Genomic DNA, 25518 nt, shown 5'->3' with positions numbered 1-25518 from the left:
AATATACTTCATTCACAAATTGGAAATATTTACAATTTCTTTACAACAAGGCATTGTTGAGGTTTTGATTTAAGGAATTCTTAAAGCATTCTGTCTTTCAAAACAAAGACATCAGTGTTGTTTTCAGCACTCTCATCTTTCACTCATTTGGACTCTGCATGTGTAATGCAAGCTTTTTACAAGTCTAATTTGCACTCTCTCCACTGTACAATCTTCTGGTTAAACCCTCTCCATTTAAATGGGTTTTTTTAAAAAAGTCTTCATGAGAAGAAGAGTCTGAAAAGTCTATCTCGAGTGCTATAATAATTCTGGAACGTTATTCAGACAAAAAGAAAAAAAGGAATAGAGGTGGAGTGAATAAATACTGTATATCCACAAAATCCTTGGGAGAGAAATTTCAGGTATGTTTCTAAAGGTAAATGCAACTGTGCTGTTCTGCAGTTCTGAAATTCTAGCAATAAAAGTCAAGACTGTTTCCATTTCATATCAGTCTCCTGGTGTCTGTTTGTCCTGAAGAAAATCATAAAAATATTTTTTCCCTTTAACTTTTAAATCTTTTCATACACTCTTCCATTATAAATCAGCTGTGGTCCTCCATTGCTCATATTGTCTGTCATTTCCTGTAACAAGAAGAAAAAAGGACTGATCAAAATTAAAATTATTTTATTGATCTTGAAAAAGTATTTACCTCATGGTCTAGTAAGTATTTAACAAGCCCTGAATGTCAACATTCAGAGAAGCTTTTATCTTTTTTTTAAAAAAAATCACATTATAAAAAGAAAAATCACCACATTTTTTTCACGTGAGTTGAGTTCTTACGAAAGGTGCTAGACTGACTGCCCTAGAGATGGGCATTCTTCATCCACGGAACAGATATGCAGCACAGGTGGCAGCAGTGCAAACTTCCTCACACTGTCCTGCCACTGTGCTTCCACTCATACCCGGAGGGCACTCTAAGCAGGAATGAAATCGTAAGTCTCCATGTCCATGGAGACCTTGGCCTCTCTGCTGAGATGCCCCCAAAGGGTGCCAGTTAATGCGAGCTCTGGAAGTGGTTATTGTGATGTAGATACTGATCTGCTGAGGTCACCAAAGCCATTTCACATAAACCGTCAATCAACCTCTAGATCAGTGATACTCAGACTAAGGCACCAGAGCTGCAAGTGGCTCTTTAATGTGTCCTTTGCAACACATGATATTAAAACACAGTGTGAATTGATTATTAACCAATTTAAGTTATGAGCCAATCAGGATGCTTTTACTAGGCTATTAACCAATGGTAGTTGATAAAATAATAAATAAAGTTGATAAAATGGGCAGTCATTTTGCTCTGAGAATAATATAAACTAAATAGTTCCAAGTCATACTGGTCAAATATGCATATATGGTACTATAGTAAATGAAACAATGAATTCACACTACTGTGGCTCTTTTGAGTAATGTTGATCACTAATTTGGCTTCTGAACCACTGAGGTCTGAGTCTCACAGCTCTAGATAATAGTAATGCTCTGTCAGCTGGGTTACGTGTGAGCTAGTGACCATGAAGTGAAAGTCTCTGTTTCCCATTTCTATCACTTTAATTTATTGCCAGCATTTGCTATTTGAATACTTATAATTTCAGAATGAAATATTCACAATCATTATTTTCCTGACATGTCTATTCTAAACAATAAAACCATAGTTAAGTTTAAAAGCGGTGTTGGATTTAAGACATGAAGAAGCATATAAATTAGAAGTGATGTGAACTTACAGTTTGGATGTCTACAAGATTGTTTGGATGTCTACAACTAGAGTGAATATTTTAAATACTTGACTTACTTCCAAATCACAGCACTCCACCATGTAGAATTATTTCACTGACTGTTAGTACCTTTCCTGAATGCAGTACTTCTGGGAGTGACATCACAGCATCAGCCAACATTGATTAGCTGAAACTATGCCTTCCTCTTAGAGGTGGGACTTTCTGAAGTGACATGTCATAACATGGTAGCTGCCTAGAGTTCAGCATACCTTGGAGGTAACTCTGGTGTCAGGGGAACCACCGGGCAGCTGGGCAGGTCGGTTATTTCAATACCCCTCAATCTCTAATATAAATATAACAATTATACAATAAATATAGCACAAACATATGCACATATAGTACATGTCTATATTACTGTATCAGTATATAATATACAAAATATTATTGTATATAAAACACTTTAAATGTATGTTTGATTAGGGCCTAATTTATTATTAATTTTTAAATTGCCTTCCCTTGCTTTAAAAGACATGCCCTGGGCTTAATGTACTTTGAAAGATTTGTCCTTTCAGGCATGGTCTTTCTCTACTCCTCTCCCTGTTCTTATCTTGCATAAGGCCTCCTCTCTGTCCTCTTCTCACTGTTGATGCAAGAGCCTTCTTCTTTGCAGCTCTTACCACCTTGAACAGTCTTCCTGTATCTACCTCATTGACTTTGTCTTGTATGAAATTTATCTTTTCTTCCCCTTTAATTTATTCTCTGTACATTATTTTAACGTAGTACCTACGCTATTTAACTCTGTAAAGATTTTGTGAAAGAGTGTGCATGAAAGATACTATTCGAGTCAAATTATGTTTTATTATCATATTAGAAAGTACTGCATTAGAGATTATTATTATAATTGGGACATTTAGGAGGTGCATTTGACTGTTACATACAGAATTCAAAAGAAATAATGAAGTTTAGTCATATTAAAGCAATATATAATTGTGGCAATTTTTTAAAATGTAGCAATATTTTCTTAACATTTTTAGGTGAGTCCAGGCTATAGTTCTGCATGGAATCTAATCTCAGTTAAGAAAGTAGTGAATAGTGATCAGGCTGAAAAGTAGCCATTTTCCCTTATTATATTTTTCACTGTTACATCACATTTTATCTAAGAATCTCACAAAGATTTATATATATGAATTAATGTACCTCTGCGGGAGGTGGTATATGTAATGCAGGCAGGTGAACAGGCACAGAGCAGATTTGGGCAGGGTCACACAGTGAGTCAGTTGTAAAGGCATGCATAGAACCCGTGTTCCTGACTCCTGATCCCCTGCTCTATAAACACTATACCTCTTGAATGAAAGGAATAGGGCACCCTGCCCTTATAGAAGCCCCAGTATCAAAATGAATATTTCACTCCCAGGGCAAGAAGCATATCCTTACACTAATTAGATTGCTTTAAGAATCCTATATTCCTCATGGCCAACATCTTCAACCTTAAATTTAAAGCACATAAATCCCTATTTAGGCACCTACATTAAAAAAACAACAACATTCTTTTAACCAGTGGAAGCTGTAAGTGCTCAGTACCTCTGAAAACAGGATTATTTATTTAAGTGTCTAAATATGGATCTAGGTGCTTAACTTTAGTAAATGAAAACTGTGGCCTTTGTGGTTACATAGCCTGCTTTTTAAACTGAGTATGAAGGGAGAGGAAAGAATTGCTTAAATCCTGGAAACATGAAATGATGTGGGTGCAGAAAGCATTCTGTGCTTTTTTCCCCAGTACAATACATGATAATTCATATAACTAAGATTTTCAATTATTTATGAGGTGCTATGTTTAGAAGCGAGGCCTTTGAATAGCTATACAATGGAATTATGTTGAAAATGGATGTATTTCACTGAAATGGATGTACTGCAAAGATGCACCACCTAAAAATAACTACATATACTGCAACAGAATAAAGCTTATACAGAATGTTAACATTTTATTTCCCAGAAGCTCTTCCTCATATGTAGTTGAAAATTGAATGAACTTAGTGCCAGTTATTTCATATGTTAGAGAGACAAGGTGGGTGAGGTAGTACCTTTTATTGGACCAACTTCTTAAAAGAAATTACCTCACCCATTTTGTCTCTCTATTATCCTGAGACCAACATAGCTACAACAACACTATATAATTGCATATGTTAACACATACAGTTGCTTTGTAAGAAAAGCAGACCAAATAAGGAAAGGCGCCCAACTCACTTTCTCTGCCATTTCATGGGAATGATGCAGGGAATGCTCCCTTTCAGAGAACATTCTCCTTTGTTCATAGCTGGCTAGCCGGCAAGTGAGCCAGGAAGAAAGTGTGCAACCTCCAATTCCTATGCATGCAAGAGACATGGAAGTAAGATGCAAAGAATAGAGCGTGGAGGACTTCTTTGTCAGAGCACGAAGGAACTGAAAATTTAATATTCCTCCAATTAGTCCGCAGATGCAACAGGCTGAAAAAAGGATCATCTGTTAGGAGAGAGAAGAGAGGCAATGTCACAAAGATATTATTCAGAGATTACCGTCACAGACATGTTCACTCAGATTGAAAGTTAGCCTGACTATAATAATAAAACTTAGCACATCTATAGCACACATAATTTAAAACACTTTACAAACTTTAATTACTAACCCCAATAACGATTGCGTCTAGGAAGTAAGCATTATCCATATTTTAGAGATGAGGCACAGCAAGGTAATGTGACTTCCCCAAGGTGATGGCTGATCAATGGAAAAACTGGACTAGGATTCAGGCCTCCTAATTTCCTTCCAGTTGTATATTCAAAACTCTAGCCTAAACTTCAAAGGCCTGATTTTGATCTTAGTTAAATCAGTAAAGTATAGTGAGATCAGACTCCATAGCTGTGCCATTTATTTCCTCTGCTTGAGTGCAGTGCTTTAGTGGTATTGTTACTGAATCTCTCCTGCTTGTCTGTGCCCCCAACCCACCCCTCCTGTTCTAATCTCTTCAGGTCAATTTTTGCAGTTTGGTCCTGGCCTCCTTGTTTGCTCCTCCTGCAGCTTTTGTGCAATCTGCAAATGTAATCATGGTTGAATTTAAACAAGTGAAAAAACTGACAAAGAAAAACCTGAAGCATACAGAGTGCAGTGAGGTGCTACTTTTTAAGTTTAGCTGGTCAGAAAGTTCTTCTAGGGGTCCCAGAAACATCTAAACTGGGCTAAAAGTAGCAGGAAGTGTCACTGCTTGAAGACAAAGATATTTTACCACAGTGATGGAAGCAACTTTGTGGAGCTCCTGAAACCGCTCCATGGACCACCAGTACTCAGTGGATCACTGCTGTGTGCCAATGGGATGGTAATTTTAACAAGAACATATTTCTCAAACTATTGTTCATGGTCCACCAGTAAGGGATTGTTTCTTGTGATCTATGAGCCCACCAGATTTGACAAAAGAAATGGGGGTTATAAAGATCAGGCATGGTTGGGATGCTCCACACAATAAAGAAGTCCTCAGAATTTTTTTAAAAAGTGACAGTCACTCTTATAGGAAATTGAATAGTTCACTGACTCTCAAAAGTAACCTTAGAGAGAGTGATTCTTCTTTCACTTATGCTAGATTTACATGAGCATATCTCCATGGAGTTAGTTCCAATTCACTCTTGTGTACATAAGAGAAAAGTCAGGCCTATAGAAAATTAAAGCCAGTTTTAATACTGAAATAAACTTAAACAATAAATAAGCTTTAACACTGGGCTTTATAATAGGATCATATTTTTAACAGATAAAATATTTCTGCAGTTGCTTTTGTAGCAATTATACCATCTGTCTGCAGTCAGAAAGGTTATTATACTTCAGATTCTTATATGAAACAGAAAACATCTGTAATTATTTTAGAACTGGTTTAATCATGACTCAGTTTGAAATTAAAAACAGTGAACAGCTAAAATTTCTGGGATCAGTTTGGCACGGTAACCCTGGGGCCAATCCTGCACACACATATTACTTCGCAGGAATGGGGTCCTGGTCAGAAAGGCCCCAATCCAACTCCGACTGAAGTAATTCAGAATCGTTCAATTGATCTTAATGGGACTTGAATCAGGCTCTTGTTTAGCCTAACCAAAAGAAGGTTGAGGGGAGATATGATTGCTCTCTATAAATATATCAAAGGGATAAATACCAGAGAGGGAGAGGCATTATTTAAGTTCAGTACCAATGTGGACACAAGAACAAATGGATATAAACTGGCCATCAGGAAGTTTAGCCTTGAAATTAGACGAAGGTTTCTAACCATCAGAGGAGTGAAGTTTTGGAATAGCCTTCCAAGGAAAGCAGTGGGGGCAAAAGACCTATCTGGCTTCAAGATTAAACTCGATAAGTTTATGGAGGAGATGGTATGATGGGATAACATGATTTTGGCAAATAATTGATCTTTAAATATTCATGGTAAATAGGCCCAATGGCCTGTGATGGGATGTTAGATGGGGTGGGATCTGAGTTACTACAGAGAATTCTTTCCTGGGTATCTGGCTGGTGAATCTTGCCCATATGCTCAGGGTTCAGCTGATCGCCATATTTGGGGTCAGGAAGGAATTTTCCTCCAGGGCAGATTGGAAGAGGTCCTGGAGGTTTTTCGCCTTCCTCTGTAGCATGGGGCACGGGTCACTTGCTGGAGGATTCTCTGCTCCTTGAAGTCTTTAAACCATGATTTGAGGACTTCAATAGCTCAGACATAGGTGAGAGGTTTATCGCAGGAGTGGGTGGGTGAGATTCTGTGGCCTGCGTTGTGCAGGAGATCAGACTAGATGATCATAATGGTCCCTTCTGACCTTAATATCTATGAATCTATGAGTCTATGAGACGGGCATAACTACAGGGGCTACATTTTTTGACATGACTTTATAGACCATTTTAAAATGTCCTCCTTTTGCTGTGTTAACAAAAGAGCTGATTGTTTTTCTTTGCCAGCCTGTGTTTACTTTGCATTGAATTTTGTTTATCAGCAACATTTTGGAAATGAAGGATGATTCTATGGTGAAGAGTTCAAGTTACAGCAGTTTACATTTCAAGTACTTATGCATAATGCATGCAGTGCAAAAACTTACGACAAGTCCCGATTTTTTTTTGGCACACAGTATTCCACATATACCACAAAGCAGAAACTGCAAGGAAAAAAATACCAATTATTTTATAGTCTAAGGTCTTGAGCTAGATTAAACTTTGCTCTGTTATTGCAGTGGGGAACCACAACAGAAGGTTATACAGTTGTTACCATTGTCAGTGTTTTTATTACAAATTTTATGTTTCTGGAAGTTATAACTCATTGCAGTAAACACATTTATCCAGGAAGAAACCAGGATGAGAAGTCAGTCTGAGGGTGATGGCTCATAAAAATAGCAAAAATTAAATAATGTCTGTTTTTAAACTATGAGGATAAACAAAAAATGAAAAACAAATGTTACCAGTGTAAGATGCTTCTTTTACCCTCGTATTGCTCAGATATTAAATTTGGCAAGTCAGTGATCAGCAATATGGAGCAGGTATTCTGATACTTTAAAAACATATAAAGTACTTATCCCCTTATTCTACAAATTGAACCACTCAGGGAGCCCATGTGGGTAACACTGAAGCCAGTGGGCCTCAGCACAGGAGCAGAAGTTCACTTGTGTGAATTAGATTGCAGAATCTTGGCCTAACATTTGAAATAGCTGCAATGAATATACAGTGACGACTGTTTATAGCCTGTTTTGGCATGCATATTTCAGACATGTGGCTGTCTGACATACCATAGAAAGGAGCCTTTTCTTTTTCTTTACGCAAATTTAGGGCTCATAAATGATTTTTGAATGAATCCACTTTAGCTCTGTCTGTGCCCCTTTTGCTTTCTGTGAATGGCTTTTCCTGCCCCCCTACGTGTGCATGTTAACTCAGGCTTGCTCGGGGAACCAATGGGAGTACAGTTCCTGAGGGAGCTAAATTGACAAGGGCCACAGGGTAAGGTGGGATAAGTAGTCGTGTAGAGGCACTGGGCCTTCTTTGAGTCCCTAACATCATTAAGAGATTTCCTTGGCTTTCCTCAAACCCATGGGCTAAGAGGGCTATTCTTTCTTCTCTGTGCTCAGTGAGACTAGCCCTACCACATCACAGAAAGACTGGGAAGAAACTACATAGGTTTAAAGCCATGGACATTTCCACCCAACTTTTGCACTTTGGTGGGGTTTTCCATGGAAAACCTTAATTTGGCCCGTAATTGGGAAGAAAACATCACAAGACAGACCTGGCCCCCTACACAGTCAGTAAAAATAATGTTAACCTTTAGGGTCTGTATAAACTATACCATATATGTCTTATTCCCTCACATAATTTTGGCATATTAAATATTTCAGTTGTTGAGTGGTTGCGATACACAGTTGGAACAAAAAAAAAACCAACCCTTTATTAGGTGTTTGCACACAGATGAGCACAAAAAATCAAGATCCTTAATTTTTGCACTGAATCAGTTGCATACAGTAGTAATAGCTAGATTTTGTTTGTTATTCACTAGGATACTTAGCACAGGATATATAGGCTTCATGCCAGTCCATATATGCTGGCATGAAGGGGAAATGTGGAGTGGGTCAAGTAGCAAGCTATTGGATCTATGTTTACATTAATGCAATGGCTGGAGGGACTACAGAAGCTACTACACCCCATAGGCTGGGGTACCAATTGCAGGGATAGTGAGATGATTCACTACGACCCCCAGGCCTGTCTCCCCCTCAAGTTGGGGTACATTTCAAACTTCTAGCTCTTGAGCAAGATACGTGCATAAAGCTCTTTTACTCAGATGTTACGTGGGATTCTAGAATTTCACTCAAAATTCTGTCATTATAGATTAACTTCAGTTTATGGCATAGTGTATTTCATATTTTCACTGTCGATTAATCGCAGTTAACTCACGCGATTAACTCAAAAAAATTAACCGTGATAAAAAAATTATTCATGATTAATCACACTTTTAATCACATTGTTAAACAACAGAATACTAATTGAAATTTATTAAATATTTTTGGATATTTTTCTACATTTTCAAATATATTGATTTCAATTACCATACAGAATACAAAGTGTACAGTGCTAACTATATATTATTATTTTTATTACAAATACTTGCACTGTAAAAATGCTAAACAAAAGAAATAGTATTTTTCAATTCACCTCATACAAGAACCGTAGTGCAATCTCTTTATCATGAAAATGCAACTTACAAATGTAGATTTTTTTTTGTTACATAACTGCACTCAAAAAACAAAACAATGTAAAACTTTAGAGCCTACAAGTCCACTCGGTCCTACTAGCCAATGGCTAAGACAAACAAGTTTGTTTACATTTACAGGAGATAATGCTGTCTGCTTCTTATTTACAATGTCACCTGAAAGTGAGAACAGGCATTTGCATGGCACTTTTGTAGCAGGCATTGCACAGTATTTACGTGCCAGATATGCTAAACATTCATAGGCCCCCTCATACTTTGGCCGCCATTCCAGAGGACATGCTTTTCATGCTGATGATGCTTATTAAAAAAAAAAGTGTTAATTAAATTTGTGACTGAACTCCTTGGGGCAGAATTGTATGTCTCCTGCTCTGTTTTACCCGCATCCTGCCATATATTTCATGTTATAGCAGTCTCGGATGATGACCCAGCACATGTTGTTCATTTTAAGAACACTTCCATTGCAGATTTGACAAAACGCAAAAAAGGTACCAATGTGAGATTTCTAAAGATAGCTACAGCATTCAAACCATAGTTTAAGAATCTGAAGTGCCTTCCAAAATCTGAGAGGGATGAGGTGTGGAGCATGCTTTCAGAAGTCTTAAAAGAGCAACACTCCGATGCGGAAACTACAGAACTGAACCACCAAAAAAGAAAATCAGCCTTCTGCTGGTGGCATCTGACTCAGATGATGAAAATGAATATGAGCAGAACCTGTCACTGGCATGGATGCATGTCCCCTGGAAGGGTGGTTGAAGCATAAAGGGACATATGAATCTTTAGCGTACCTGGCACGTAAATATTTTGCAACGCCGGCTACAGCAGTGCTATGCAGACATCTACTGTCTCTTTCAGGTGACATTGTAAACAAGAAGCGGGCAGCATTATCTCCTGCAAACGTAAACAAACTTGTTTGTCTGAGTGATTGACTGAACAAGAAATAGGACTGATTGGACTTGTAGGCTTTAAAGTTTTACATTGTTTTATTCTTGAATGCAGGGTTTTTTTATATAATTCTACATTTGTAAATTGCACTTTCATGATAAAGAGATTGGACTACATTATTTGTATTAGGTGAATTGAAAAATACTATTATTTTATTTTTATAGTAAAATATTTGTAATAAAAAATAATAATATATAGTTAGCACTGCACACTTTGTATTCTGTGTGGTAATTGAAATCAATATATTTGAAAATGTAGAAAACACCCAAAAATATTTAAATAAATGGTATTCTATTATTCTTTAACAGTGGGATTAATCATGCTTAATTTTTTTAATCATGTGATTAATCATGATGAATTTTTTTAATTGCTTGACAGCATAGTTTTCACATATAGTGTTTTGTGATTCTCAGCGTCCACACAGAAAATATAAACAATTCTTTGTTCAAGATATTGTAATAAATCGCATCTAGACTTGATGACTAAATAATGTAAGCAGACTAAATAATGTTGTTTCCTTCTAATGGTGACTCGACAGGAGTAAAAGGAAAATAATGCATAGAGAAAAGAGCATTTATGGGTTATAGCAAGCTTATAAAAAGGATCCGGAAAATATAATCAATATTATTTTCAACATATAACTAGCAGATTTTAACTATGTAAAAAGCAAAACTCCCTCTATTTTCAAGCAGTGTATTTCACGGTATAGATCAGATTGGATGGGCTTTCAAAAGTTTTGCAACATTGGCCTAATTCCGGTCCCACTGAAGTCAATGACAGTTTTACCATTGACTTCAAAGGGAGCAGATTTAAGCCAATACCGAGCACTTTTGAAAATCCCACCCATCATGACTCGACTATTGCAATTCCCTCTACTTCAGGCTACAATCAAAAGTCATTCCGTTGCTTTCAGCTAGTGCAAAATGTAGCAACATCTTTGCTCCCTGAACATGTAATATCAGCCTTACATTCTGCCAAGAGAGTAACAGAAGACTTACAGATTCACTTTGCTCATGTGGACTGGAATCCACTAATTGGAAAGATCTGCTATTGATTTACTGTCCTTCCTAGACATAGCAAGCTATTTCTCAAACCACCATGTGATGGTAGCATCAGCTCATCCTGAACCAATGGATTAATGTACATTTTCAGTGACAGTCCAGTGACTAAGAAATGAGCCACCACTGCAGGTCTACCTTAGCCCTTGTGATGTTCTCTAAAAAGATATTAAATAGTGCTAAACTGCCCTAAGCTCTAGTATCTTTTACCATATCAAGGGAGTTTTATCAACATAAATGGAGCAAAGAGTGTTTTGTGATTAAGGCACTGGGCCAGGACACAGGAGCTGTTGGTGTCAGCTCTGCAGTGATTAAGGCACTGCCACAGACTTCTGGTGTGACCTTTGACAGGTCACGCCATGTCTACTGACTATATCACAAGCATGCTGTGAGGCTACATTTGCTAAGGTTCATGAAGCATATTTTGATGCTGGGATGAAAAACACTTGCTGAGTGTACAGTATTATTATTATTATTATTGTATTTTTGGATTGTTGTGCGTCACGCTCAGTACATTTTCAGAGAAAGGGATTGCCCAATAAATAGAATAATGATTATTTATGAAAGTCAGTTACACCCAGGATGAATTTGGTCCAATGTTTCAGGCAACTTAAAATCCTATGAAAATGTATGACTAAGTCCATCCCTCTTTTGTCTGATGGTGGCGTATCCTGACCCAATGGAACTGGTGCAAATCTGCTGCACAATGGGAGTAGAGGGATTTAGGGAGCTTACTCAGGGAACTGCTACTCTAGCCTATAAAACTCAGTTGCCTCACCCAGCTCAGAAAACCCCAGAAAGCTTTGGAGAGAATGGGACATCATGGGAGATTATGTCGTTGACTCTGTCCAGTGCTGTCTTACTGGCAAACCAGGCACACACAATTGGACAGTGCCCCACCGTGGAATTATGGTGTGTTCCCATATATTTTCTGGGTTTTTCTGAGGACTCAGTATTACTGACAATAGTGGTGTAATGTACGTGGGAGGCAGGGGGCCATGTGTACTGAAAGCAGGGCTTGTGTGCAGTTCAGATTGGAAATAAATCTAATGGGTTTGTTTTGATCTGTCGTTTGAGTTTTGAACTCTTAGGTTTCACAATACTGCCAGCTGGAATGCAACATTTTCTGTCTTGCCACACTGTGTCCATCCATTGCTGGCCTCTAAGACTTCATCTTCCCTAAGATATTTAATCTTGTTTAAACTGGATGTTTAACTATGGAGCTGCTGGGTGCAGGGTTTCCCACAACTAGCTGACTGATGCTGAGCATGACTCATCCTTGTTTACACTGACCAGCAAGGTCAGCATCTTGTCACTTTGATCACTCCATTGTTAAAAGTCCTGTTTAGATATAATTACATTTCCTAGCGGTGATAATAAGCCATAAGAGGACGGATGCAGCCATGCAGCACTTGCCATTCAACTACTTCATACCATTTCACCTTGCTGTCCTCTCTGATTCACTACAAAGGATTCAAACACTTCTTTGCCCAATGAGGGAATGGGGGTTAGCCTGAGGATTGTGTCGTCACCACTAACCTCTCTGTGCTGGTACTGATTGAGACCTATGGAGCATAGACTGCAACTTGCAGAGAATGCACTGCCCCCTACAGTGGAAACACAGTAAGATCATTGGCTGGAGCTGTACAACAATACATACTCATGGAGAGAGAATTTATCCTCCCGGAGGCAAAGACAATATCAAACAATTGGACTTGCGTTTCTAAAGTTGAAATATGCATAGAGGGGCACTGGTGCAATGATAGTATAGGCCTCCTATCTACCTACCTCCTTTTTTAATCTAAAGTGTTGTATATATTGCCTTTCCCCATAATACCTAAGCTCCTTACAAAAATGAAATGACTCAGTGCCCAGATGTACACATCTCAGGCTGAGGAAAAGTATAAAATCTTTCATGGGGATAAGTCAAAGGAACCAGCCTTGAAAAAACAACCTGAGTAGCCAGGCATTGAGGGAGGGACCTTCAATCAGCATTAGTGGCAGATTTAACAGTCAGCAAGGTCAGCAAATGCTTACTGGGCGCCACCTGGTCCGGCCCCCCATCTCTTTCTCCCACATGCCAGTGGCAGAGGAACAAAAAGATGGGTCCTAGACCAGGTTTTTATTGTGGGCCTGCACATGCCATCACATGTCCCACATTCAAATAAACTCTAACTTCCCTCATCCCCCACCACTCGTCCCTGCCTCTGCATCCCTGCTCTGTTCCCCTGTTGCCCCATCTGCCCAGGTCCACGCTGTGCCATCTGCTCCCTCTGGCCTGGGTCCTGCACCAGTGCTCCTACCAGTAGAACGATTGCCACTGCTCCCACCAAAGCCACAACTGCTGCTGAGGGAGCCAAAGCTGCGAACCACCACGGCTGCTGCCACCAGAACTAGAGTCAGAACATCTAGAAAGTGCAGCAAACTGGTTCCTGCTGCCCACATTTGAATTTGCCCAGGCAAAGGGAGAGGAGGAGGGGCCTCCAACCAAAATGGAAGCTCTGCCATTGGCAGTCCCACTAATCAGAATTCATGGCAGAGCCACCATTTGGGAGGCTCCCTCCCTGGGCAAATTCAAATGTGGGCAGTGGGGGGCAGAGCACTGCTCTACCTAGAGGTTCCACCAGGCTGCAGACAATGGCAGCAGCCTGTGCCGCATATATATTGTGCAGTCGAGCAGCCCTGAGTCTGCAGCGACCCCCGAAGTGCAGGAGCCCCTGAGCAGCTGCACCAGCTATTCCTCTGCCATTGCCATCTGCCCTCTCCCCTGGCTTGATTCTGGGGTCCCACTCTCACAAGTAACTGAGTCAGTCACCCTGGCTGCCTCACAGCTGATGCAATTGTCTGGCTTGCATGTGTCTAACACTGCCCCTGGCCAGCAGCCCCCATTTTTGTAGGAGTCCCAGGGGACCCGCACCCACCTGCAATGCCTTTGCAAAATCCCACAGCCTTTGAGCATGCCGATAATAGTCGACATGTCTTACCCCATCCTGTAGTTTGCTTCCATAGCCTTTGAAATGTAGTTTTCAATACTTTGAAATGTAGTTTGCTTCCATAGCCTCCCTTTGCCGAGGGGCACTGAGAGGTATGTGGCTGCCTGCTCTAGCCTCTCCCCAGCCCCACAGCACTCTTCCCAGCCACCCCCCCCCCCCCAGTTCTGCATATCCCTGCTAGATTCTGCACAGAAAAAACAACATTTTTTAGGATTACCCCACAACTAAAGGATAAAGTAAGCAGCACAAAAATATGCTTTATTTAGGCCTATACTCCCAATTTAGTTATTCTCATACTGGAAGGTATCTGAAAATGAAAACCATAAATACAAATACAAGTCTGGTTTTAGAAAACACAAAGGAAAAAGAGCTTTTGTTATTATATACTGCCTCCAAAGAGCAAAGCAGCAGAGACTTTCGCTTTGTAAACTTCCTGATCAGCTCAGGCAGTCTGAAGTAGACAGTCATGTGCAAAGCCAGGAAACTGAACTCACTAACATGAAAGAAAGAAAATCCTGATATTTAACTGTCTTGACTTTTTAACTGAAGAAAAGAGAGAAAGAAGCTGAAATTCCAGATGGGTGCACTGACCAGAGAAAGTGTCTGAAATCACTAGGGGCTCCTATTTTGAGTAACATTGCAATGCAATGGTAAAACATTCAGAGTGGATCACAAAGAGCACAAAATCCACACAAGCAGATAAGGAAATCAAGTCAGAGGAGAAACAGGAAGCAAGAGAGAGAGAGAGAGAATCCAGCAGGTAGGCAGACCAAACAGAAAAAAGGTCAGCCATAAGAAAACAGGAGATTACAAACAAACAACCCTGCCCTCCAACTCAAACCTATAGAAAAGAAAAGATGTTCTCAGAAGATCTCAGCAAAGCATATTGAATACAATGGGGAGATTTTCAAAGACACAGTTGGTAGTTAGGCATTTAATTCCCATTAACTTTCAGTTGGACTTAGGTGCTTAATTACCATTTGTGTCTTTAAAAATCTCCCCCTATAAGAAAATTAAAAAAAAAAAAAAAAAGAACCTATTCAGGTGATTCAAATTCCAACACAGTCGTGAATAAACACCCTGCTTGCCAGGGGCCTAAATGTCGAGATCTAAAACTCATTGAAGACAATAAAAATATTCTCATTGACTTCAACAGGGTTTGAATCAGGCCTTAATACTGAATGACAGAATAAATTTCACTGTATACCATGATTATTATTGTTTCACATCAGATGTTTCATTCAGAGTATGTAAGTGTTCTTGTGTACATTTTTCTTTCCTTTAAAAAAAAAAACAGAACCAGAAGATTATTTCTAGCTTATCAACTAAGGCCTCAGATCTGCAAAGAATTTATGAATGTGTTTAAGTCCATCCCTATTCAGCAATGTTCTTAAATATGTGCCGAACTTTAGATAGATGCTGAAGTTCCATTGGAGTATATGGTGTATGTAATTTCCTGAAGATTAGGAGAATGGTCTACTGGAAAATCTTGCTGGAGGGTTTGAACGTAAAAGGAAACCTGTTAAATCTTCAGGGGCAGATCCTCAGCTGGTGTAAACTGTCATTGCTGCATCGAAGCCAATGGCTTCATTAAAAATTTACCCCAGCTGAGCATCTGCCCTTCAGAATTCTGTGTTCAACTTAAGGATTTGATTCTGCTTACATTGAGCTCATTCTTTTCAACAGGAGCAGGCCAAAAACATGGTTAGTCTGATGAAAATATTGATTTTCAATAAGTCTAAGAACACTGGGGAAGTTCCACAAGACTGGAAGAAAGCTAATGTTGTACAAATATTAAAAAGAGTAAATGGGATGACTTGCATAATTATAGGCTTGTCAGTCTGTCATCAATCCCAGGCAAGAAGATAGAATCCTGTATCAGCCACTCTATTAATAAAGAATTAAAGGAGGGTTTATTAATCAATGTCAGTCAATATAGGTTTATGGAAAATTAGATCTTATCAAACTAATTTGGTATCTTTTTCTGATGAGATTAAAAATTTGGTTCATAAAGGTAATAGCATTGATGTCATATACTTAGACTTCTGCAAAGCATTTAACTTGATCCCACAGAACATTTTGATTTAAAAACTTCAACGATATAAAATTAACATGGCACACATTAAATGGATTAAAAACTGGCTAACTGATAGGTCTCGAAATGTAATTGTGAACGGGGAATCATCATCAAGTGGCTGTATTTTTAGTAGAGTACTGCAGGGACCAGTTCTTGGCCCTATGCTATTTAACATTTTTATCAATGAACTGGAAGAAAACATAAAGTTATCATTGATAAAGTTTGCAGATGACACAAAAATTGAGAGTGTCATAAATAATGAGGTGATCAGATCACTGATACAGATTGATCTGGATCTCTTGGTAAGCTGAGCATAAGGAACAATATGCATTTTTATATGGCTAAATGTAAATATACATATAGGAACAAAGTATGTAGGCAATACTTATAGGATGGGGGACTCTGTTCTGGAAATCAGTAACTCTGAACAAGATTTGGGGGTTGTGATGGATAATCAGCTGAACATGAGCTCCCACTGTGATGCTATGGCCAACAAGGCTAGTGTGATAAAGGGGACTCTCGAGTAGGAGTAGAGAGGTTATTTTACCTCTGTGTTTGGCACTGGTACAACTGCTGCTGGAATAATGTGTGCAGTTTTGTGTCCACAAGTCAAGAAGGATATTGAGGGTTCTCAAGAAGGATTGGAAAGGGTTCAAAGAAGAGCCATAAGAATGATGAAAGAATGAGAAAACACACAGACTTAGGGAGTTCAATCTACTTCACTTAACAGAGAAAAAGTTAAGGAGTGACTTGATCACAGTTTATGAATACCTGCATAGGGAACAAATATTTGATAATGGGCTCTTCAAACTAGCAGACACATGTATAACAAGGTTGAATGGCTGGAAGGGTAAGCTAGACAAATTCAGACTAGAAATAAGGTATACATTTTTAACAATGAGCATAATTAACCTCTGGAACAATTTACTTAGGGTTGTGGTAGATCCTCCATGACAGGCAATTTTTAAATCAAAATTGGATTTATTTTTTAAAAAATGTGCTATAGAAATTATTTTGGGGAAGTTCTATGGCCTTTGTTTTACAGGAGGTTAGATCAGATGATCACAGTTGTGGCCTTGGAAACTATGAATCTATGAAAATGTAATGCACATGCTTAAATAAAGTAGCAGCACATCTGCATTTTGTCCACATGTTAAATAACACTGTGAACTGTTTGAGTGTTCCTTTGAAATAACCCTTTAGTCTGACTATTCTTTTCCAAAATAAACTAGGCAAGTACTCAGCACTGACAACTAAAATTGGCAAACTTTCATTTTTTAAAATTACAGACCACCAACATTGTTTTAACAGTCCAAACTTATCTCTTACTCTGTGAAATTTCCATACTGACTAAACTGCTTTTTTGAAAACCTGGGAAATAAAAAACTCCCTGTAATCATGTATTCCAGGTGTCAAATTGGAGCAAATTCTTATAGCCAAATTATAAATGACAGGTTTCAGAGTAACAGCCGTGTTAGTCTGTATTCGCAAAAAGAAAAGGAGTACTTGTGCCACAAATTATAAATGGTTCACAATGGAGGTTCCTAATGGAAAGGAAGACTTAGGTGTGCAATAATCACAAACATGGAAAGATTACCTGTGTTTCTATAGAGCCACTGACTGACACTCTGAGAATGCATAACACTTACAGGTGTTTTGACATTTGTCTTCATGAATGAGAAAACTATCATTCCTGAGTGTTGTAGCATAAGGGCATCATTAGGTGTCTCCACATGAGTGAAGATAAATGGCATATTTGACTGAAGACCTGGTTTGTGTGTGTGTGTGTATGTGTGTGGTGGGGATGGGTGCTGGGTCTGGGGCTGAGTCTGATTTACAATAAAGCTCTTTACATCATCTTAATGTAAATTAGAATCAGGCCCATATATACTTGAGAATTATAGTTATAAATATACTTTATATACACACACACAACTTAAGATTTCTTATTGATTATAGTACATTTGACAACATTGAACATTTGGTTGTGTTATGTAGGAATATTTTCTGAAACAATACTGTTTTGATTTTTCTTTTGTGCAGCAGCCATTGCAATGCATGCTATCAGGTTGATTATACTTGTGTGAGAGCAGTTCAGCATGCTCATGCTAGTGGTTGATTTGTTTCTATGCTAAGTCAGACAACTGAATTTTAAGTGGTGGAATTTAGAAATGTAACATGATTTCTACTCACTTGGAGAAGCTAACTATAGCAGGTGGAATATATCATGATAAGACATGCAAAACAAATAGAAAAAAACTCCAGAAATCAATAGTATGTCAACTGTAGTAGAGGATTTTGATAACCTTGCAGCCACCATAATATTTTACAAAGAGCACAGATACATTATATATTGTATGTGTAGTAAATAAATTAGATAAACATCTATTAATTAGATAGATTGAACGATCAGTCATAGACAGAGGTGTTTTCATTTGGATCTTTTTCTCTACTAATTTTCTTTACCTTAATAGGGGTCAATTTCATAAACTATGAGAACAGGGTAATTAAATGGGTGGGATTATAAATTTATAATATGTTTTCTCATGTATTTTAAATAGATGAGTACCCTAATTCAGGCTCATTCACATCTTTCTTTTACTTCATTGCCAGCTATTCAGGTCCTTTGGGCTCGATGCTGCACTGTGCAGAGCACGCTGGTCCCAGTCGAGCAAAGCACTTAAACACATGCTTAGATGTAAGTATGTGACTAGCCTATTGACCTCAGTGGGACTACTGACATGCTTTAAGTTAGGCACATGGTTAAGTACCTTGCTATCGGGCTCATAAACAAGACAGCTGTTATTAAACAAGAAAGTCTATTTTTTTAACAAGAGGGCTAATATGCTTTAGACTCAACATTATTACATTCTATAATTGAAATGATAATGTCATTTCAATATTAACAATTTTAATCTTGATTGCAGCTGCATGCAGTTGCTTGCATGTATATGTGTACATTATACCTGTGCAAATATCACATTTCCTGTAATAATATTACCTGAAAATGTCACGAAAGACCTTTGATCCAGTTCTGACCCCACTTATGTAGGCGTCACTCAGCGGAGGCCCAGTTTCTCCTGTAAGCTGATAAAAATGAGGGTTACTATGGAAACCTTAATTATGGTGTTTGTGGATTTTAAATCTCACACAACATGATAGACAGATACAGATATAATGTGTGTGATTTAAAATCCACAAACACTAGAGTTAAGGTTTCCATGGTAACCACATCTTCACTGGGCCTTGGCTGAGTTACATCTATGTAAGTGAGCACAGAACTGGGTAAAAGGTCTTTCATTGCACAGTCAGGTAACATGACTGCTGGAAACATGATATTATCCAGCTTATATCCAGCGGTTTACCCTGTGGAGGTTCAAAGTAATAGTTCTCCTTCTCCCTTTTACCTTCCCCACAAAGGGAAAATCTTGATTCCAGAGCACTGAATGAGAACACAGTTACTTTGTGTGACATACAAAGAGCCTGAACCTCTGGTCCAGCCAAGATATGCTTAGTAGGAGACCCAATGGGGAGGATAGGCAGCTCTACACCACTTTTGGAGTACCACAGTCCGGAAGCTGGCAAGAAGGCAGGTCAGCTGCCAGGGCTAAACCCACTACAGTTGCTCTAAGTTGTGTCTAGTTACGATAGAACATCACAAAGAGATGTTCTATCAGCCACAGATTTTTAGAGAGGAGTGGCACTCTGGCCACTCCCTTTTCATCTGCCACACCACCAGCATTTCCCCATGCCTCGCTACGCCCCCTAGTCCTGGGAATCATCAGCAGGCTGGTTAAGCCATCTTTACAGAGGGCCTTAAAGGGGTGCAGTTGAGCGGGAGGATCCGGCCCAAGATTTCTACTTTTACATTCCAATTAAAAGCAATATAAATACAATCCTTTAGCCATTATAGACAGCAGAATAGTTTGCTGAAAGGCATATTATAAAGAAGCAAAAACAGTCTATTTAAAAGAAGACAATTATATAGGCAATATACATTATTTTGAAAGATTTTCAATTGTAATTTTTTATTACTTGAGGTGAAATCCTGGCACCCATATAAGTCGATGTCACAACTCCCATTGACTTCACCCTCTGTCTTCAAATTTCTCCTTAACCACGGCTCTTTGAGCAATCCTGGCCACTCTATTTTTTTTTAAATCAGAAATCCCCCTTTAGCTGCGCTATTGTTGGTAACTCTCTTACCTGTTATCAGGTGTGTTGTATTGTCTTGTGATTGTTCCTGTCTGGGGCAGGAACTGTGGCTCACTATGTTTGTACAATATCAGGAATATTTACAGCACTATGTACATACATTTATTTATAATTATTAGTGCCAAGGATAATATTACATTAATCCTTTTGGTAGAAGAGACCTGTAGAGATTACCTGTGGCTTCATCAGTGGTGAGTAATCAAGAGTTTTCCTGCTTCTTATGAAGTAAAAAGTAAACAATCCCTTTAGCAATATAGTTGTTTAATCATAATCAAATAGCCCTTTAGAGTTTAAACATGCTCACTTATGTTTACCCTAGATAGTCCTTATTTGCAAGTCTTGGCTTCATCAGTTATCATACTGTTTTTGGAGGTGGGCACTTACTAGACAAAAGGCTCAAACTGAAAATATATCAGATATGTTCTGAGAGGTGGCACTTACAATAAAAAAGCTGTCGGGGGGTTGGGGGAACACGGCGGGATGGTAATTGTGCTTGCCCAGATTTTTAATTTTTCTAGCTAAATGATTCCTAGAAGCTCAGATTGTCCCTGATCCTAAGAAAATGTTGTAAAGCTCCAAAAACTCTTTTTTTTTTTTTTTTTTTTTTTGCTCCCCCAGCAGCTCTGGAACGCCCTGGCCATTATTCTAAAGGGGCCCTTAGCCCTTCCTGCCCAATGACAGGGCCTTTTGGCTTTTACAAGCAAAACTCCCCGTTGGTTTCAGGTTTGCAAGCTATGGCCCAACCTTCCGAACACTGGAATCACACAAGCGTCCAGGGAGTTCACACCAGAGGGGGGAGAGGGTCAGAGAAAGTTCAATTACTTGCATACAAAAAAAGAGAAAAGAAAAAAAAGGGGGGGGGGGACGACCTCTCCGAAAGTGCAAATCCTACCCATGTGCGTGACCAGTGCACAGAGCGAGGCTTCCAGCCCGGCATGCATGGGGGGGGGGGGCTGCATGAGGGGGTTTGTTCACACAAACGGATCATCACCATACAGAGTTAAAAAAAGAGAGTGAAATGGCTAACGTACACACACCCCGCTCCATACCGGAGAAGAGTCTCCCAGCTGAGGCTTATGCTCCGCAAGGACCAGGCTGAAACTGACCGCCCCCACGGCCACGCTGGAGACCCCCAGTCCTATCTCCAGCACGGAGAGCACCAAGAGGCTCCCAATGGTGTGGCTGCTGGTGCACATCCTCGCTGGGTCATCGTTCCTTCCAGCTCAGCCCGGAAAACAAACCATCCGCCTTCTCTCCGGCGCCTCCCTCCCTCGGGCTCCCCCAAACTTTTCTTCCCCCTCCTTAGCGGCACAGCGTCAGATCCGCAGCTGGGGGGCCGGGCATCCCCAAGGCAAAGGCGGCTCTCCTCCGCCACTGGACAGGAGAAACCCCCACCCCCCCGCACCTCCCCACCAGGCAGCCTCGCACACAGGGATCCTCCCGTTGGCAGATGCCTGGAGCCCGGCAAGTCGCCGCCCGCCGCAGCTGCGGCCAGCTGGGCCAATCCTCCGGCGCGCCTGGCGAGGCGGCAGGCTCGGAGCTCTCCAAGGTACCGCCGCCTCTTCCGATCCCACCCCGGGGTCACGCTCCGGCGTCTCCAGCAGCCTCTACCGGAGCGCTCGGCTCGCCCAGGGATGGAGTGGGGCTTCTGACGGGCCCGGCCCAGGCTCCCTCGGCTGTCCCCGGGCTGGAGCTGTACTCCAGCGCCTCTCCCCCGCTCTCCCAGAGGCTGGGGGACGCAGATTAAATTCAGCACCACGCTCCACTCGCAGGCTGTGTCTCCTCCAGAAAAGTCGACCTTGTCTGATCGCCTCCTTCACTCCCATTGAAATGACCTCACTGGGGTGGGTTCTTTTGGGGGAGGGAAGTGGGGAAAATCCACCCTGGCTATATTTATGTATGAATCTGGGACCAATATCCAGGCGAGCCTTTATAGCAGCCCCGCCCCAGGGTCCAAACACAAGGCAACCCTCCCCCCCCCGCCCCCATTCCCCCAACACACACCTCCTACATCCCTACCCCCACGCCCCAGCTGCCAAGGGAGCAGGAAAGTGGTGGTGCTGGCACCAGAGTGCCTTGATGAAAAACTTTTGGGGAAGGCAAAAGCTGGATTCTGCTGAATGTTCTCCCCCGCCCCCCTCAACGCTGTCACAATATAGAACAAGTGTAAATCTTCGAGTTGCACCAATCAAATCCAGACCTCAGAGCAAGAGCACTGCAAAAACTCAGATCCAGCATCAGGATCCTGGCATTTTTTGGACCCCTACTTCCCTAGTGCTAATGCCCAAATAGAGCCCTAGGATAAATGCTCCTGTTATACCAGTGCAATCCAGATCTCAATGCAACCCAGAGCAAATGAGCCACAACTACTCAGAGCTGAATGTTGCTGGATCCTTCTAGTTTTTAGTACCAGTCATTTTGCTGCTTAAATAAAGAGCATGTTCACCCACTCCTATTGCACCTTAAAAATCCACACCCTGATGTGCCTCCGTGCAACAGTGCTGCAAAAATTCAGAGCTGGCATCTAGACCCTGGAAATTGTACCAACAAAACAGACATTAAGTATTGTGTTTACAATCCCACCCAAAAATGTGGACCCCAACACATCTTGGTACAAGATAGTTGCAAATACTCTTAATCTGTACCAGTATTTTGCTGGATCCAGCTAATTGTTGGCTGCATACTCTCCAGTTTTACTGTATAAAATTAGTTCATATGCAGCTTCTCCTAGCCACCAGAATTATCCATGTCCCAACACTGCAATGCCAAGATGCATCAGAGTCCAGGTTTTTTGGTGCAGGAGGAGAACCTAGACTTGTTCCTTTTTTTAATGATACAATTTGGAGACAAGAGTCCAAAAATTAGTAGGATCCAAGTAGACCCTGCTTTTTTCAGACCCCAAAACTTTCTTCTGAAAAAAGAGATATAATGCTACGGCCATGAGATGAGGTGGGATGCCCACTGTGAAAACAGGATGCATCTATCTAATCTAATCTATCTATCTAATATACATGGGAGAAGATCAGATCCAGCATCTATGGGTCACATTCTAGATCTCACATATATCCAAAGTAGCTCCATTGACATGGGTGGAATTACTCCAGATTTGCACTGCGATCAGATTATACCTAGATGCAATCTAAATAGGATATATGAGAGAGAGAGAGAGAGAGAGAGAGAAGGAAAGAATATATAGCTATAGGATTGATAAGATCTTATCACCTCGTCACTTAGAACAGCACTTGCCGCAAATCTTTTCACACTTGCCCCAATACACAATAGCAGACAAGCTAATATTTTGTGTCACTTTCCTAAAGGAAAACTACATTGCAGGCAAAATCAAAATTGTCCCCTTGCTGCTTCTCATATCTTCTGTCTTAAATAGAACCTGACATCTGTTATCATAAAAATCAAGGCACATATAAAAGCTCTTAAACTACTATACTTATGTGGGAGGATGGTGCAAGCACAGATTTTAAAGCACCCACACGGGTGTAGGAAGATATTTCTGCTATACTGGTGCCTTTCTCATGTCAAATTATTATACATTTGACAGTGTTGCTAAGGTGCAGTGATTTTCCTCTCCATATATATATATATATATATATATATTTCAGAACTGGTGTTGATAAGATGAGAATTGGATAATGAGGTATTTAATTAATATGTTTAATGCATACAGCCAGATACAGAATGTGTCATGTCAGGACAGCACTTGTATGACATAAATAACGTTTCTGGTGAACAGCTTGCTTTACATAACATTTCCACATCAGTCTTAATAAGCTGTCAGAAAAAGAGGGGGAAAGAGGCCTTGTAAGAAGTGATTCCTAGTTGGAGATTGCTTGATATGACTCCGGATATACACGGGAGCTCAATGGCATAATGGGAGGAGTCTTAGGTACATGGTCTCTTATATGCAGAGAAGTAAAGAATGGGGCAAGACCTCAAACAGAGTTCATAACACTGCCCCATTGGAGCTGAGTGAGCAATCGCTGTTTTCCACCCTTTAAAATGAAGAAAGGAAGGAAATATATTTCAATCATTATCTTTTTCAAACAAAGATATTCTTAGCTTCTGTAATTGCTTTCGTTTATTTGTACAACAGTGCTGCATCATTATTTAGGCCCTGATCCCTGAGATTAATTTTACATTATTTCCCCCGCATAAATGTAAGCACATGTATAGGTTATTGAAGCATCAGGGCATTCAAGTTTGGATGTATCTAACTGTTTACTGTTTGGATATTTCTACGTTTTATTGGGGTTTTCCTATATGTATTTTCCACAGCAGAATAATACAATAATATACTAATACAATTTTTAATTGTAACTCAAAAACTAGCACACGTGGCTTTCCCAAGACCTGAAGCAGAACCCCAAAATACAATTAGCTACCAAGTGATAGTCTTCCATTTTAACTAATTTTTATATACCAGTAAAATAATCAAGATGTGGTGTTTTCTGTTCAAAAACCATCAATCTTATATAATCGTTCTTCTTGAAATAATTCAAAGCTTATTTTCAAAAAGTAATTTGACCATTATATCAGGAAGTGATGAGACCTCACCTGGAATACTGTGTGCAATTCTGGTCTCCCATGTTTAAGAAAGATGATTCAAACTGGAGCTGGTGCAGAGAAAGGCTACTAGGATGATCAAAGGAAGGAAGAACCTACTTGACATAAGGAGACATAAGGAGCTTGGATTGTTTAACCTAAGAAAATGAAGGTTCACGAGAGATATGATTGCTCTCTAAATACATCAGAAGGATAAACACCAGGGAGGGAGAGGCGTTATTTAAGTTAAGAGCCAATGTTAGCACGAGAACAAATGGATATAAACTGACCATCAATAATTTTAGGCTTAAAATTAGGCAAAGTTTCTAAACATCAGAGGAGTGGGGGTCTGGAACAGCCTTCCCAGGGGAGTAATGTGGGGAAAAACCTAACTTCTTTAAGGCTGAGCTTGATAATTGTATGGAGGGGATGGTTTGATGAGGTTGCCTAGAATGGCATATGGCCCATCCATGACAGCTATTAGCAAGTATCTCCAATGGCTGAAGATGGGACACTATGGGGGAGGTTCTAAGTTACTACAGAGGTTTCTTTCCCAGGTGTTTTTCCCCTGAGTAGTGGGTCTTGCCCACATGCTCAAGGTTTAACTGGTCACCATATTTGGGCTCAGGAAGGAATTTTCACCCAGGTGAGATTGGCAGAGACCTTGCGGGTTTTTGCCTTCCTCTGCAGT

General features: G+C 40.0%; 1 protein-coding gene across 3 annotated transcripts; it reads right to left on the bottom strand.

Moving 5' to 3' along the window:
• On the bottom strand, positions 1-21545 carry TMEM196 (transmembrane protein 196). Of its 3 annotated transcripts, none has more exons than XM_074943344.1 (4): positions 21302-21545; positions 6836-6892; positions 3987-4241; positions 1-620 (listed from the first exon to the last, which is right to left on the bottom strand). In XM_074943344.1, exons 1-4 carry the CDS (start codon positions 21464-21466, stop codon positions 549-551), a joined length of 549 nt encoding a protein of 182 aa, XP_074799445.1. In that variant the 5' UTR covers positions 21467-21545; the 3' UTR covers positions 1-548. The 3 variants fall into 3 exon arrangements, with proteins under 3 accessions (XP_074799445.1, XP_074799446.1, XP_074799447.1); XM_074943345.1 differs by having other exon boundaries at positions 21308-21545; XM_074943346.1 differs by having other exon boundaries at positions 3-620; positions 21320-21545.
• Between the last annotated feature and the right edge of the window lie 3973 nt (positions 21546-25518).

This window comes from Natator depressus, chromosome 2 (genome assembly GCF_965152275.1).
Source record: "Natator depressus isolate rNatDep1 chromosome 2, rNatDep2.hap1, whole genome shotgun sequence".
Classification (NCBI taxonomy): Eukaryota; Metazoa; Chordata; order Testudines; family Cheloniidae; genus Natator; species Natator depressus.
The sequence above is the reverse complement of the archived record's forward strand: the minus strand, read 5'-3'. Positions and strand labels throughout refer to the sequence as shown.

Coding starts and splice junctions, on each gene's coding strand:
- TMEM196 (XM_074943344.1), bottom strand. CDS start 21,466: ATGTGCACCAGCAGCCACACCATTGGGAGCCTCTTGGTGCTCTCCGTG. Junction 6,893..21,301: donor CGGTATGGAGCGGGGTGTGT/GTACGTTAGCCA, acceptor TTTTCCTTGCAG/TTTCTGCTTTGTGGTATATG. Junction 4,242..6,835: donor AAAAAAAATCGGGACTTGTC/GTAAGTTTTTGC, acceptor CTCTCCTAACAG/ATGATCCTTTTTTCAGCCTG.